Raw genomic sequence first — 14020 nt, 5'->3', positions numbered from 1 at the left:
TGATGTACTCCTACTGCAGGTAAACTGAGGTGCGTGTATAGCAAAGGTGATGGATGTGCTTGTATAGCTGTACACACATCTAAACTAGAACAGCAGGGCACACACTTTCAGGATGGACAAGCATATGTTTCAGATGGAAGCTATAGTACGGCAGAAAGAACGGTTGTACTTTTAATGCTCTGCGTGGAGGTCTAACAGAAGTGAGCATAGATGTACTAGAAAGCAACACCTGTTTATAGCACTGCACTTGAATCAGAAGTACAGATAGAGAAATACATCTGATGTTCTGGTATAACTGTGCATATGTACATGCTGGTACAACAGTTCACATGGATATGCATGAACAGAGAGTACATGCATGTACTCCTACAACATTATACATGGATGAACTATTACACCCGTATATAGGAATGTGCAATTACAGCAGCAGACATGGCTATACAGCTACAGCCACGCACAGGATCGACGTGCTGCTCCTGCTGTCGACTCTGGAACATCAGTGCGCATCGTGTGAGTAAAGTAGCACTCTGAATACACACAGCGCTGCACATGGATGTCTTTGTACAGTTTGAAACATGGATATGCTAGTGCAGAAGCAGAACACTGCATACTGGCATCCTAGTATCACCTGGTACATGGATGTGCACGAAGAGCGGAGAACAAGGATGTCCTCGCAGTGTACTGCACATGGAGATACAGCACTGTACATGGATGTAGTAGTACGCTTCCTCACACGGATGTTCTGACACATCAGTGCATTTGGGTATAGCATTAGAGCAGTGCACAAGGAAGTGCTGGACTAGTATACACTAATGTGCAAGCCAAGCAATATGAGCTAATATACGATCACAACACTTGACAGGGATGTATGTGTATAGCCCTGTACATGAATATGATTGCATAGCAGCACATAATTATGTAGTTATACAGATTTAGACAAAGATGAGCTGTGTAGCCATATACACGGGTGTACTCAAGGAAGAGCTCAAGGCTGTATGAGTACAGAAGGACTCCTGCATGTACTACTGGAGTAGTACACACGGATTTGCTCATATACCGCTTCATGCAGATGCAAGGCAAGAGCAGTGCTTGCTGACATTCGCGTACAGGAGTGCACACAACTGTGCCAGAATAATAGCAGTACTCTAGAATGCACTAGTGCAACAACGCACATGGATGTACTAGTAAAGGACCACACAAGAATTTCATATTGGAGTAGTGATTATGGGTATACTCCTAACATTTTACACATGGATGTACTATTATACATGTAGACACAGATGTGCTATTGCAGAAGCATATAGGGATATATTACTATAGCAGGACATATGGCCAAACTCCAGGCTTCATGGAAGTAGTAGATAGGACCATACATGGATATGTGAGTACTGCAATGTACTTGAAAGGAATAGTATTGCAACGCAACGCACATGTGTCTCGTAGAAACAGAAGTCCTTCTACTGCAGCGTAAACAGATGTGCATGTACTGAAGTGATGGAGCCCATGGGTGTACGGGTACAGTAGTGCACATGCCTGCCTTTATGAGCCATGCACCCCTTTGTAGCAGTAGATCAGTGCACAGGATAGACTAGTTCAACAGTGCCCCTGTATGCACATGCACATCAGCAAACTTGGTTGTACTGCTCCTGCACACCCATAGATCTACTGGGACAGCACTATACATATATTCACTAGAAAAGAAGTGCAACGAATGAAGATACTATTACTGCATTGCACACGGACACAGATGCACTTGTGCAGATGTAGAGCAGTGCACCGTGACATTCTATTATTGATGTGTCTCAGTATTTCTTGGTAAATCGAACACACGGATGCCCATAAACAGCAGTCCACACAGGTGTATCAGTACATGTAGAAAGAAGCTCATGTAGACATTCAAGTAAAGGGAGGACACATAGATTCAGTATTACCCATGCTCTCACAAAGAAGTATACATGGATGTAAGGGTATAGTTGTACACAGATGTACTATTATAGAAACACAAATTTAATGAGTACTAACTCATAGATGTACAACATCAGCTTTCATGGAGCTAGACAGTTGCACACAGGGATATACTTGTACATCAATATATACTAGCACGGATGTGCTAGTAGAGCAGTGTACATGCACCTATTGTTAAAGCACTACCCTGTTTTATGATACATCAACAGGCAGTCCTTGCTCTAAGGACTTAATGGACTGGCAATACAGCAGGCAACTTTCTGGCCTATGCAATGGGCAGAAATAGGTCCTTAGGAATAACAATCTAGTGTCTGTTGCTTAGAGAGCATCTTATCAGGGACATAACTGGGGTTATGGGTCAGTGAGAGACAGCATTCTCAGAACACACAAGGCCCTGGGTTCCAATACTCAGCACCAGATACATAAATAAATAATTAAAAATCAATCTTAACAGCTAATCAAGGAACTAGATTAATGGATCCCAAAGCCCCCCAATCTTGGCTAAATGTTCTTGACTGAAGCAAAGGTGAAATAGTAATTTAAGTAGTTCTTTCAAAATGTTTTCTTAAATACCATCTCTATTTAAATTTTATTAAAGAACCATACCATCATTTATGTTGATTAAAGTCGTTATCTATAAGCACACTAATCGGTTCATTTCTTCTAATATTCTCTTGCATGTCTGTGTAATCCCAGTGTTGAAGAGGCACAGGTAGGAGGATTGCAGGTGTGGTGCCTTTCTGGGACCACACAGTGAGACCTGTCCCAAATACTGAAAATGTCTACGAAATTCGTATGTGTTCTAAATGTAAGAAACGTCATTTATCACATACACAGTGCAAAACAACACCTCTTAAAACATGAATTAAGTCAACCCGAAGACTGTGCTCAAACCCTTAAAAACCGGCCTTTCTTTTCTACTTCTGACTTATCATAGTTAGGTCTCAGTTTGGCCCCTTTTTCTACCAATAATGCCATAAGGGCTTGAGTAACAGCGAAGTTTGGGGGTGATTGCAAGTTAATTTTCTTCATCAGTTCCTTGGAGAAAGCTGTGTAGAAACTTCTGCTGAGTTGGATCGTTGACTGTGGTGAGACTGGTAACTGTTGGAGCAGAAATCAAGTTTTGAAGAGGCAATTGGGACAAACAGTTTAATTTTTACCTATACTTTTGGAACAAAAAGATTTGATTTTAGAATGTTCTTTAAAAATCCCTGAGCAAAACGGCAGAAATGGCCCCTGCTAGCTTACCTGTGTAATCAGCTGCACCGGTAGTTTCATAGCACTTGGAGCTTATGAGGTCAGTCATCCCACTGCTATGTTCAGAAGACCTGGGCTTGCTGGCCTTATGAGCCAAACATGTGGATGTTCCAAGGTGTCTGAGTAACAGGAGGGCTGGCGGAAAGATGAACTCTCTTTCCTGCATCTAAGCACATTAACTGAACTAGTGATGGAGAGCTCTTAACCCAGAGATTCAAGACCAGCAGCCAGGCTACAACACAATCCACAGCCGGAAAAAAAAGTCACTTTGTATAGAAAACAAAACCAGGCTGTGTGGTGGCGCAGGTCTTTAATATCAGTACTCACGAGGCAGAGGCAGGTGGATCTCTGTGAGTTTGAAGCCAGTCTGGTCTCCAGAGTGAGGACCAGGACAGGCCCCAAAGTGAAAGAGAAGCCTGTCTTGAAAAACAAAAACAACAAACAAAACAAAACAAAGCAAAAAAGAAACCACCACCACCATCATTACCACCAAAACCCCCAAACAAGCAAATAAACAAACCAAAAACAAATCTCTTCAGGGACAGTTTTGATCCCACATACTGTCCTTATCACCCAAAACCAAGTCAAATAAAAACTAAAACTGTGCTATTGTTCATCACATATGTTCTGATATCAAAATATGACACAAAATGGAAACTGATAGCTAGGCATTTTCTTTATAATGAATACTGCAGGCACCATGAGTATCACTGATTCACTGGGATGTGTCATTTCAGTCTGGAAATCCCCATTTGGCCATCCTCCAGGTCAAGAAACAGAACACAAATCAGTGCTTCAGAAGGCCGCTGGGGGTTCCTTGAAGTAACTGTGCCTTCAGAAGGTTTCTCCCTCTAATGACTAAAGCTATAAGTTAATTTGGTCTATTTTTAACTTTATACGTCAGTTCAGCAGAAACACTCATTCATTCTTTAACTTTTGCTGTGTACCAGCTGGAACAGCTTCAGTTTCCAGTTTCTGGAAGGGCAGCAGCAAAGGTGTGCAGTTGACTCAGTGGCTAAGCTGGTATCATTTTCAACCCACAAAGAGCCAAATATCACCTGAATAAATAGCAGTGATGATCAAATCTATTATAGATTCATTTAACAACATACCTTCGAGCTCTGGAAATTCTCTCTCCTCCGCCCATCACCACCGGGCTCCTGTGCCAGGAACTAACTGTATCACTTGAAGCAAAATGCAGACCTGTCTGAGAGAAGAGACAGGGCTTGCATGACCATGGTTCTTGCCAGAAGGACTAGACCTGGAGCCGTCGCTCTCCCTAAAGGTTATGAGGGTTCATGAGGCTGCCTGTTCCCCTGATCTTTACTCCCCAAGACGAACTCTTTTCCACAGTCAGGGCCACCTAAAAGTAGGATTTTGTTTAGGTCTCAACAAAAAAAGATAAAAAATATATGGACTAGAAGTCCCCCCCAACCCTACTTAATTTTATTGTTATAGTCAGCAAAGAAATATAGCAAGACAATGTGTTTGCTCACTAGAACTAGTAGAAAATTCCTTAAAATATTGAACTTAGAGATTTCTGAGTTAATAAGAGAAAATTTCCAGGAAATACATGCTTGTTTCCTTCATTCTGTTTATGTCACTTCTGATATGAACAGATATAGGTTAATTCTTTATAACATTTTGTTTTCATTTTATGTGTACGAGTATTTTGCCTTCATTTATATAGGTACACCAGGTGTGTGCAGTACCAAAGTAGGTCAGAAGGGGGCATCAAATCCCCTGATACTGGAGTTTCAGACATTTGTGAGCTGTCATGTCAATGCTGGGAACAGAACTTGGATCTGCTACAAGAGTAGCAAGTGCTCTTAACCACTGAACTATCTCTCCAGCTTCATATAAGGTATAAATAAAATATTCTTTGAGTACACATAAAGAGCTAAACCATCAATTGTACAAATTTTTATTTTGGTGTGTGTGCACGTGCGCACATGTGCACATATGTGTGTAGTGTTTATATACCTATTTGAGTCTGTGCACTCATGCACATATGAATGTGGCCAGTTTAGCTAAATCAGTCAGCTCCAGGTTCAGTGAGAGACCCTGTCTCAAAAAATAAGGAGAAAAACAATGAAGGAAAAACCCCCTTCCTATTAACCTCTGGTCTACACTCCCTGCCCTTCCCCCCAGCAAATGGCTAGAGACTTGGTGTGAGGTGACGCAAAACCACTATTTTTACTATTTACCTAAGAAACATATTAAAACAGACAATAAAACAAGCCTTTCAGTACACCAATGAGCATCAGCGCCTCTAACATACTTTTTTGGTAGCTGTGGACCTTGCTACTGATGCCCCTAGCTCAGGCAACTAACTGAACTGGTATTGGCACTATGAGCTAGACAGCCATAGTCCAGCAAGCAATTCAAATTCTTCTTCATCTGTTAATTTTTCATCTTCACCAGCATATAGCGTCTTCTGGAATTAAAATAAATAAATGTTATGTGAGTTCAAACATGGTACAGTTCTTGTAAGAATGGTTACTCTACATAGAAGCTTCGAAGGTGTCTAGAACCAACAAAATGAACTATGGCACCATCTGCTGGAGAACTGAACAAACTGCATTCCTGAGGCGTGCGAGACTGAGGGAAGTGGATTAAAATCCAAAGAAAGCTAAGGCAAGTTACAGTTGATCATGGAGGTGAGTCCTGCAAGAAACCAGTAACACTCATTTCAAATTTTAAATTTTTCTACAATTAAGACAGAAAACTTTTAATTATTACGCCTTTTCCTTTTTTCCTTTCATCTTCGAGTGTGGACTGTTGTTACTAAAGTGCCTTAGATGCATTTAGTTAGGGGTCTAGTTACTATCAGCATAAACACGAACATTCAAGATGGTGAATTATAGTAGCAGATAATAAACAAGGCATAGACATAAAAATGCATGTAAAAAAAGAAGCTCTCAAAACAACCACCCACCCCTACGCACGCATCCTGCTCACCAGTAGATCCAAGGCTTTCCCCTTGTACCTGCACCAAACATGGAGCATCGTGTTTTCAGACAAAAGTTATACACCCAAAGTGCAAGTCATTAGAATATTGTGAGAGTTCACTAATAAGGCACCAAGAATGAAAGTGTCTTATGTTATATGACAAAAGCAATAAAAACTGCTGACTGTGCATATAGAAAAAATTGCTGCTTTACAGAAAAATGTGTCATTTCTGGTTACCTACAATAATCTTTTTAATCAATTCTTTTTCTCAAAAAGTGTTAAAAATTTAACAGTTGACAAAACTAGAGATTAAGTATATAAAAAGAGTCTTTTTAAAAATAGAAGCTCACTGAAATAGAGCAGCTTATTTTTTCGTCATTAAAAACATCTTATTTCAGGCTGGGCGGTGGTGGCGCACGCCTTTAATCCCAGCACTTGGGAGGCCGAGGCAGGCGGATCTCTGTGAGTTCGAGTCCAGCCTGGTCTACAAGAGCTAGTTCCAGGACAGGAACCAAAAGCTACAGAGAAACCCTGTCTCAAAAAATCCAAAAAAAAAAAAAATCTTATTTCAGATGCCAGAAATACAATGGGAACTGTCAGTTTGAATTCTTGGTCCCACACTTCCTGAGGGGTAGAAGATGAAGACCCTGACCACAACCTGCCAAGATGCTAATGGGTCAAAAATTTCTTTCTCATGGTTCCCATAAATGACTGAATCATCACCTATGTTTTAATATTTTAGTAATCAGTTAAAAATAAATAATGAAATTTCTTGTTTGGAAAATGTATTTCCTTGAGGTTAGGGATATATACCTGAGTGATAGAGTATTTGCTTACAATATTGGATATGATCCCTAGCACTCTGATGATGATATGGTTATGATGCAGCAGAGATGTATACCTCAGGAGTGGTGTTTACCTAGAATGTTTGAGGCTCTTGGTTCAATCACCAGTACCAAATATTAAAAATAAATATATAAACAAACTCACAAAACAAATGAAAATATATTCCCATGCCCTCATCCTAATCCTAGAATTTACTAATGTAAAGAAAAGAAATTTCATCTTTTCTTATGGAGGGCCTGGAGGTGAGGCTCTTAAGTCCAGAGTACAGTAGGAAAAATAGTGTCTACTTGTATTTGGTACAGTGCCCTTTCCAGAAGTTTCTTATTATTGATATTAAACATGAAATATATTCCACAAGTTCTCAAATTGTAACTGACTAAAGGCAAATACAGCAGCTGCAAAATCTTTTAAAATCTACCAGTGGTCACCATAATCTTCTGTACCTAGAGGAAACATAACAACAAATGTATGAATGCATGCTGTGATTGCTACTGAATGATATATAATATTTAGAAAATTATACCCAAATAGTGGTTCCACTGAGTAGTTAGCATCATTGGTTCATCTATTCTTTAATTTGCATCTTCTCTAGTGCTGCTTTTATAATGATTTTAAGTGAGATCTTTTACTGAGAGGGATGTGAAAAATAACTAAGTGCTCCTTTGAGCAATGTGTGAGCTGCTAAGTCAAATTTCTTGTTACTGTGAAGTGACCCCTAGCTAGTGTTCCACTTCTAGGAGCTGAGTTTTCTGTATGATCCAGATTACTAGGGCTACAAAAGCAAATTGGAAAACAGCACAAACTCTTTAAAATCATCATGAAAAAGAAACATGCTTGTGGTACTGTTCTCCAACATTACTGAGAATAAAATAGTTTGTGTACATGTATATTCAACATGCATATTCAGAATGAAGTGTGGGTGCATGTGAATGTCTCTGAACATGTGTGTGGAGGATAGAGGCAGCTTGGTACTGGTCATCGATGCATCTCTTTTCTCCTCTTTCTTCTAATTCTCCTCCTCCTCCTCCTCCTCCTCCTCCTCCTCCTCCTCCTCCTCCTCCTCCTCCTCCTCCTCCTCCTCCTCTTCTTCCTCTCTCTCTCTCTCTCTCTCTCTCTCTCTCTCTCTCTCTCTCTCTCTCTCTCTCTCTCTCTCTCTCAACAAAGTCTCTTGCTGGACTGGAACTTCCTAAGTAGGCTAGGCAGGCTGGCTAGCTAGTGAGTCCCGATGATCCACTTGTTTCTACCTGTATAGAGCTGGGATTACACATGCGTCCACTAAGCCTGGATTTTTCTTTTTGATTTTTTTTTGTGTGTGGTGTAGGTTATTTCCTTCCTTCCTTCTTCCTTCCTTCCTTCCTTCCTTCCTTCCTTCCTTCCTTCCTTCCTTCCTTCCTTCCTTCCCTCCCTCCCTCCCTCCCTCCCTCCCTCCCTCCCTCCCTCCCTTCCTCCGTCCCTTCTTTCTTCACTCAGCTTCCACTTATCATAACATGACAGAGCTTCATCTACATAAAACTTGCATCTTTTTAACGGTCCTGTTTGTTTTCTAACTAAAGAACCCAAAGAAAAGGAAACAAAATATTTAAAATTTTTTTCTTATTTTTTGAGATTATAATTTAACTACATCATTTCTCCTTTCCCTTTCCTTTCTCCAAAATATCGTGTGTACCCTTTTTTGCTCTTTTGAATTCATATTTTTTCCTTTATTTGTTGTTGTTTTGTGTTTGTGTTCCTAAATACAAATAAAAATAGAACACGTTTAGTCTGTATAATGTTACTTGTATGTATCTTTTCAGGGCTGACAATTTGATAATCAGTTGGTGTACCCTTCCTTGGGGAAGATTGCTTCTCCTGATCTTAGCGTTTTTCTGTTGCATGCAGTTCTTTGTCTAGAGTTAAGGCCTCATGAAGTTTACCATGCTACAATTTTTTTAAAAACTCAAAACACAAAGTAAAAACTTAGAATTCTCTCCTCTTACCACTGACAGCTACCAGAAGCTGCCCCAGTTGATGCCAAGCCATACCTTTTCCTCCACTGCTGTGAACTAACAATCTGTCCATTTTTAAACAGCAATAAGCTTTCTTGAAGCATGATTAATAAAAATTCAGTGTCAGAAATTGGGGTTCAATCTGAAGATACAAAAAACCAAAACATCCAGCCACTTCCTCTTACCTCAACCTCAGTCTGAAATGATGATCCTTCCTCCAAGAATCTCAGAATGAGACTGTGTTTTGAGAACTGGTTACTCCCATTTTATAATCCTCTCAAGGGCTGGTATTAAAGGTGTGCACCACTGTCATTAAAGGCAGGCACCATCCAGTTTTTACGGCAACTTGTGTGGCTACTGGGATTAAAGGTGTGTGTCACTGTGGCTACTGGGTTTAAAGGTGTGTGTTACCGTAATTTGGTCTGTAAGGCTAACCAACGGGACTGTTCTACGCTCAGCTCTTCAGGCAGTCTTTATGTATTAAAACACAATTGAAATGCCACTACCCTTTCTCTAGATTAGAACAGTCTCCTCACATGGGGAGATTTTCATCTTCTTCCCCAACTCTCCTTGCTTCTACCAGGTAAGAGACTGGATCAGTATTTGGGAGTAAACAGATCTTTAATACATTCCTTGATTTTATCTACCAATATCATAACTCTGCCAATTTCCAGTTGCTGTACAAGGCAGTAATAATGTAGTTATTAAAGATCTTATTATTCATGTAGGAGACACAGAGCCTAATCAAGTCAGTTACGCAGTGAGACAGGAATCTAGAATGACTCCCAAGACTTTTCACTTAAGTTATAACTAGACCTTAAGGAAAGAACAGAAGGTGATGCGTCTAAAGATGGTACTTTTAAAACACATTAAATATGAGATGTCTGTTAGATTATTATTCAATTCATGAGTTAATTGATGATAGAATTTGAAATTTAGGAATCAATGGCATAGAGAGCCAAGTATGATTTCTTTGAATATGGGAAAGGGAAGGGGTATGATAGCTAGTTTGTGTGTGTGTGTTTCTTTTTGTGAGTGTGTGTTATGATTAGGTCAAATGATAAGCCAATACCTAATAGAGAAAGAAAAACCTAAAGAAGAATGAATGGCCATTAACTAAGGTATATGGAAAATCAGAAAAAGTGTGAAATTATGAAAGGATAAGAATTTATGTATATGAATTAGAATCCCATTTGAAAGGTAATCAGTGGAGCCTCATGGCTACTTGGAGTGGTACTTGGGAGAACCAAGTAAGGCGAGGACAAAATTGTAAGTAGTAGATCCACTACACCATAGGTTTTATATCTGCCAACCACAGACTGGAAATACATTTTAAAAAACCCAACTACATCTGTACTTAACATATATAGACTCTTCCTTTGATACAGAAAATATGTTATAACAATAATTTACATAGCATTTACATTTTATTATGTATTAGGGAGTCTAGGAATGATTCAAATGGGAGGATTTTAAGAATTATATGTAAATATCATGCTATTTTATATAAGGACATTACTTATCAGCTGATCTGGATGAGTATGTGTGGTCCTAGAAACAACTACGTATAGATACTAAGGAACAACTATAAATGTGTTTAGCAGTTAAAACTATCTAAAACTTTGTTATTGTGGTGGATAATAATTATAATGAAGAGGTAGTGAGAAGTAAGAAATAGCTGGTGTATAGTTCACTCCTGTGAGAAACTCAGTGGTGTAGACGAGAGAGAAGACCAAGACAGCTTCATGGGAAAAATGACTTGATAGATGAGGATGAGAAAGAAACATGAATGGTGGACTATGAGATTAGAAGAAGCCAGTGGAGAACAAGACAAAATACTCAAGAAGAAGTGGAGCAACTGATGCAGCAAGGCCCCTCATCAGAGAAAGAAGAGCATCTGCTTATGCAGTCCAAACCACCTTTTGTGGGAAAGAATCAATTACATATAGTTTTATTTCTTGTTCTTTTTCCTTTATTTGAGTAGCAAATTTGGCCTGAACAATGAGAGTCTCCCACATACAATCAGATAGGAAGGAAGAAAGTAAGTGTTCAGCACTTTAGGAGAAGGGTGATGAAATTTATGAAGAGAAATGTTAACATATTTTTTAGGAGGTATCACTACAATATTCAGGGGCAATAAGAAGACTGATTATATTTGTGTCCAACAACAACTTCTGGTTTTGATTTTATTTTTAAATAATTCTAAAATGATGGCTTCGATTGTTTTTATGTCACCTTTCTAGACACGAACCTCTGTTTCAGCTTTACTGTCAAAGAATTTCTCTTTCTTGAGGTCTAGTCAGCTAAGACATTTCATAGGCTGTTCTTCCTTCAGATTTTACATAGATCTCTATTCCTTTACTTTCTACCCTCCACATTTGTTTCTCTTCTCCTTCAATAAGAAGGAAGAATAAAGAAAGCAATGTTAGAAGTAGAAGTTTTGTTACTGAAGGCAAGATACATTTACAACTAAGGACCCTGTAGTTAAGTCTCATGTTTGCTTAAAAACAAAAACAAACTGTCTTTTTTCATTTTACATGCCAATCCCAGTTCCCACTCCCTACCCTCCTCACATTCTCTCCATTTTACCCCCCTCCTGACCCCATCCACTCCTCAGAGAGAGTAAGGCACATTGCTTTGAGGAAGGACCAAGACCATCCCTACTATATCTAGGCTAAGCAAGGTCTCCTTCCAAAGAGAATGGGTTCCAAAATGCCCATACAAGCAGTAGGGATAAAGCCTGGTACCACTGCCAGTAGCCCCTCAGTCTGTGCCAGCCTTGCAACTGTCAATGACTTTCAGAGGGACTAGTCTAGTCCTATGTTGGATCCTTCCCTGTCCAGCCAGAGTTAGTGAGCTCCCATTAGTTCAAGTAAACTGTTTCAGTGGGTGTCCCATCATAGTCTTGACCTCTTTGCTCATATTCTCACTCCTCCCACTTTTTGACTGGTTTTCGGGAACTCAGCTCAGTGCTCTGCTGTGTATCTTTGCCTCTGTTTTTATTAGTCGTGGAATGAAGCTTCTATGATGACACCCATCCCCAAGCTCTCAATTTTTTCCTGGAAATCTTGTATACTTCCAATATCCAGGAGGATAACTACATATTTTTTTTCCTTTGGGTTCACCTTCTTAATTAGCTTCTCTAGGATCACCAACTATAGGCTCAATGTCCTTTGTTTATGGTTAGACTCCACTAATGAGTGAGTACATACCATATTCATCTTTTTGGGTCTGGGTTACCTTGCTCAGGATAGTGTTCTCTATTTCCATCCATTTGCATGCAAAGTTCAAGATGTCATTGTTTTTTTTACCGCTGAGTAGTACTCTAATATGTATATATTCCACCCTTTTTAAAAAATCCATTCTTCCATTGAAGGGCATCTAGGTTGTTTACAGGTTCTTGCTATATAAGCTTCTGTAAAGCAAAGGACACTGTCATTAAGACAAAAAGGTAACCTACTGACTGGGAGAAGATCTTCACCAACTCCGCAACAGACAAATGTCTGATCTCCAAAATATATAGAGAACTCAAGAAACTAGACTTTAAAATGCTAATTAAACCAATTAAAAAATGGGGCACTGATCTGAACAGAGAATTCTCAACAGAAGAAGTTCAAATGGCCAAAAGACACTTAAGGTCATGCTCGACCTCCTTAGCAATCAAGGAAATGCAAATCCAAACAACTTTGAGATACCATCTAACACCTGTCAGAATGGCTAAAATCAAAAACACTAATAACCTTTTCTGGAGAGTATGTGGAGTAAGGGACACACTCATCCATTGCTGGTGGGAATGCTAACTTGTACAAAAACTCTGGAAATCAGTGTGGCGGTTTCTCAGGAAATTCGGGATCAACCTACCCCAGGATCCAGCAATACCACTCTTGGGAATATACCCAAGAGATGCCCCATCATACTACAAAAGCATTTGTTCAACTATGTTCATAGCAGCATTATTTGTAATAGCCCGAACCTGGAAACAACCTAGATGCCCCATCAATGGAAGAATGGAGGCGGAAACTTTTAATAAAATAAATAAATAAATCAGAGTCAGTCTTTCCCCTGAGTCCTAGAGAGAAACACATTTCTGCAGAAGAATAACACATTGTTCTGATCAGGCCCAAATCATTGGGTCCTGAGGCTGGTATAGTTCAATTCCCGAGTTGAGACAGTCCTGTAGCTGTGTACACATCTTCTAGGCCCTGCTGATTTGCATGTGACAGGAGAACAACCCACCGTTCTGAGGAATTCTTAATAGGCTGGTCACACACTGTGTCGCAGACAGTCCCAGTCAAGACACAGCACGGACATGAGGGTTCCTGCTCATCTCCTGGGGTTGCTGCTGCTCTGGATCCCAGGTATGGAGGGCAGCAGTGCTTATGTCAGAGTGGGTAGCACTGCCTGGCTGTCATGGAACTCTATGCACTGACTTTTGAAGACAGCATTACAAAGTTTTGTTGTGTTTTCCTCTTCTTAATCCAGGTTCCAGATGTGACATCCAGATGACCCAGTCTCTATCTCAGACTGTATCACTAGGAGACACAGTCACCATCAGGTGTCAAGCCAGTCAGAACATTGGCAGTGTATTAAGCTGGTATCAGCAAAAACCAGGGAAATCTCCTAAGCTCCTGATCTATGATGTATCTAGTTTGGAAGATGGGGTCCCATCGAGGTTCAGTGGCAGTGGGTATGGGAGAGATTTTACCCTCACCATCAGCAGTGTGGAGTCAGAAGATATTGGAACTTACTGTTGCCAACAGTACTACGATTACCCACCCACTGTGGAACAAGTTATAACATAAACCATTCAGCAAAGCAGAAGTGCAGGTGTGGGCTGGCTCAGCTGCTCCTCCTGGTGACTCTACCTGCTGAGATCATTATTCAGATAAAGTTGGCTTTGAAGTGCACTGAGTGGCTTTGGAATAAGTGGCTGTGAAGATTCCTCCTCTTTCTCAGTGCCAGAAGCATGGGTTTACTTTTGATTTACTAAAAATACAATTCAGTACTTATGATGC

General features: G+C 39.9%; 1 gene segment (V, D, J or C); it reads left to right on the top strand.

Annotated features, from left to right (window-relative positions):
- The first annotated feature begins 13290 nt into the window (after window positions 1-13290).
- On the top strand, window positions 13291-13807 carry LOC142855720 (immunoglobulin kappa variable 1D-13-like). The segment is given in 2 exon segments: window positions 13291-13363; window positions 13488-13807. Coding segments are annotated over 2 exon segments (369 nt in total).
- Window positions 13808-14020: the final 213 nt, after the last annotated feature.

This window comes from Microtus pennsylvanicus, chromosome 8 (assembly GCF_037038515.1).
Source record: "Microtus pennsylvanicus isolate mMicPen1 chromosome 8, mMicPen1.hap1, whole genome shotgun sequence".
In the NCBI taxonomy this organism is placed as follows: Eukaryota; Metazoa; Chordata; class Mammalia; order Rodentia; family Cricetidae; genus Microtus; species Microtus pennsylvanicus.
Note: the sequence above shows the minus strand (reverse complement) of the source record. Positions and strands in the feature narration are given on the sequence as shown.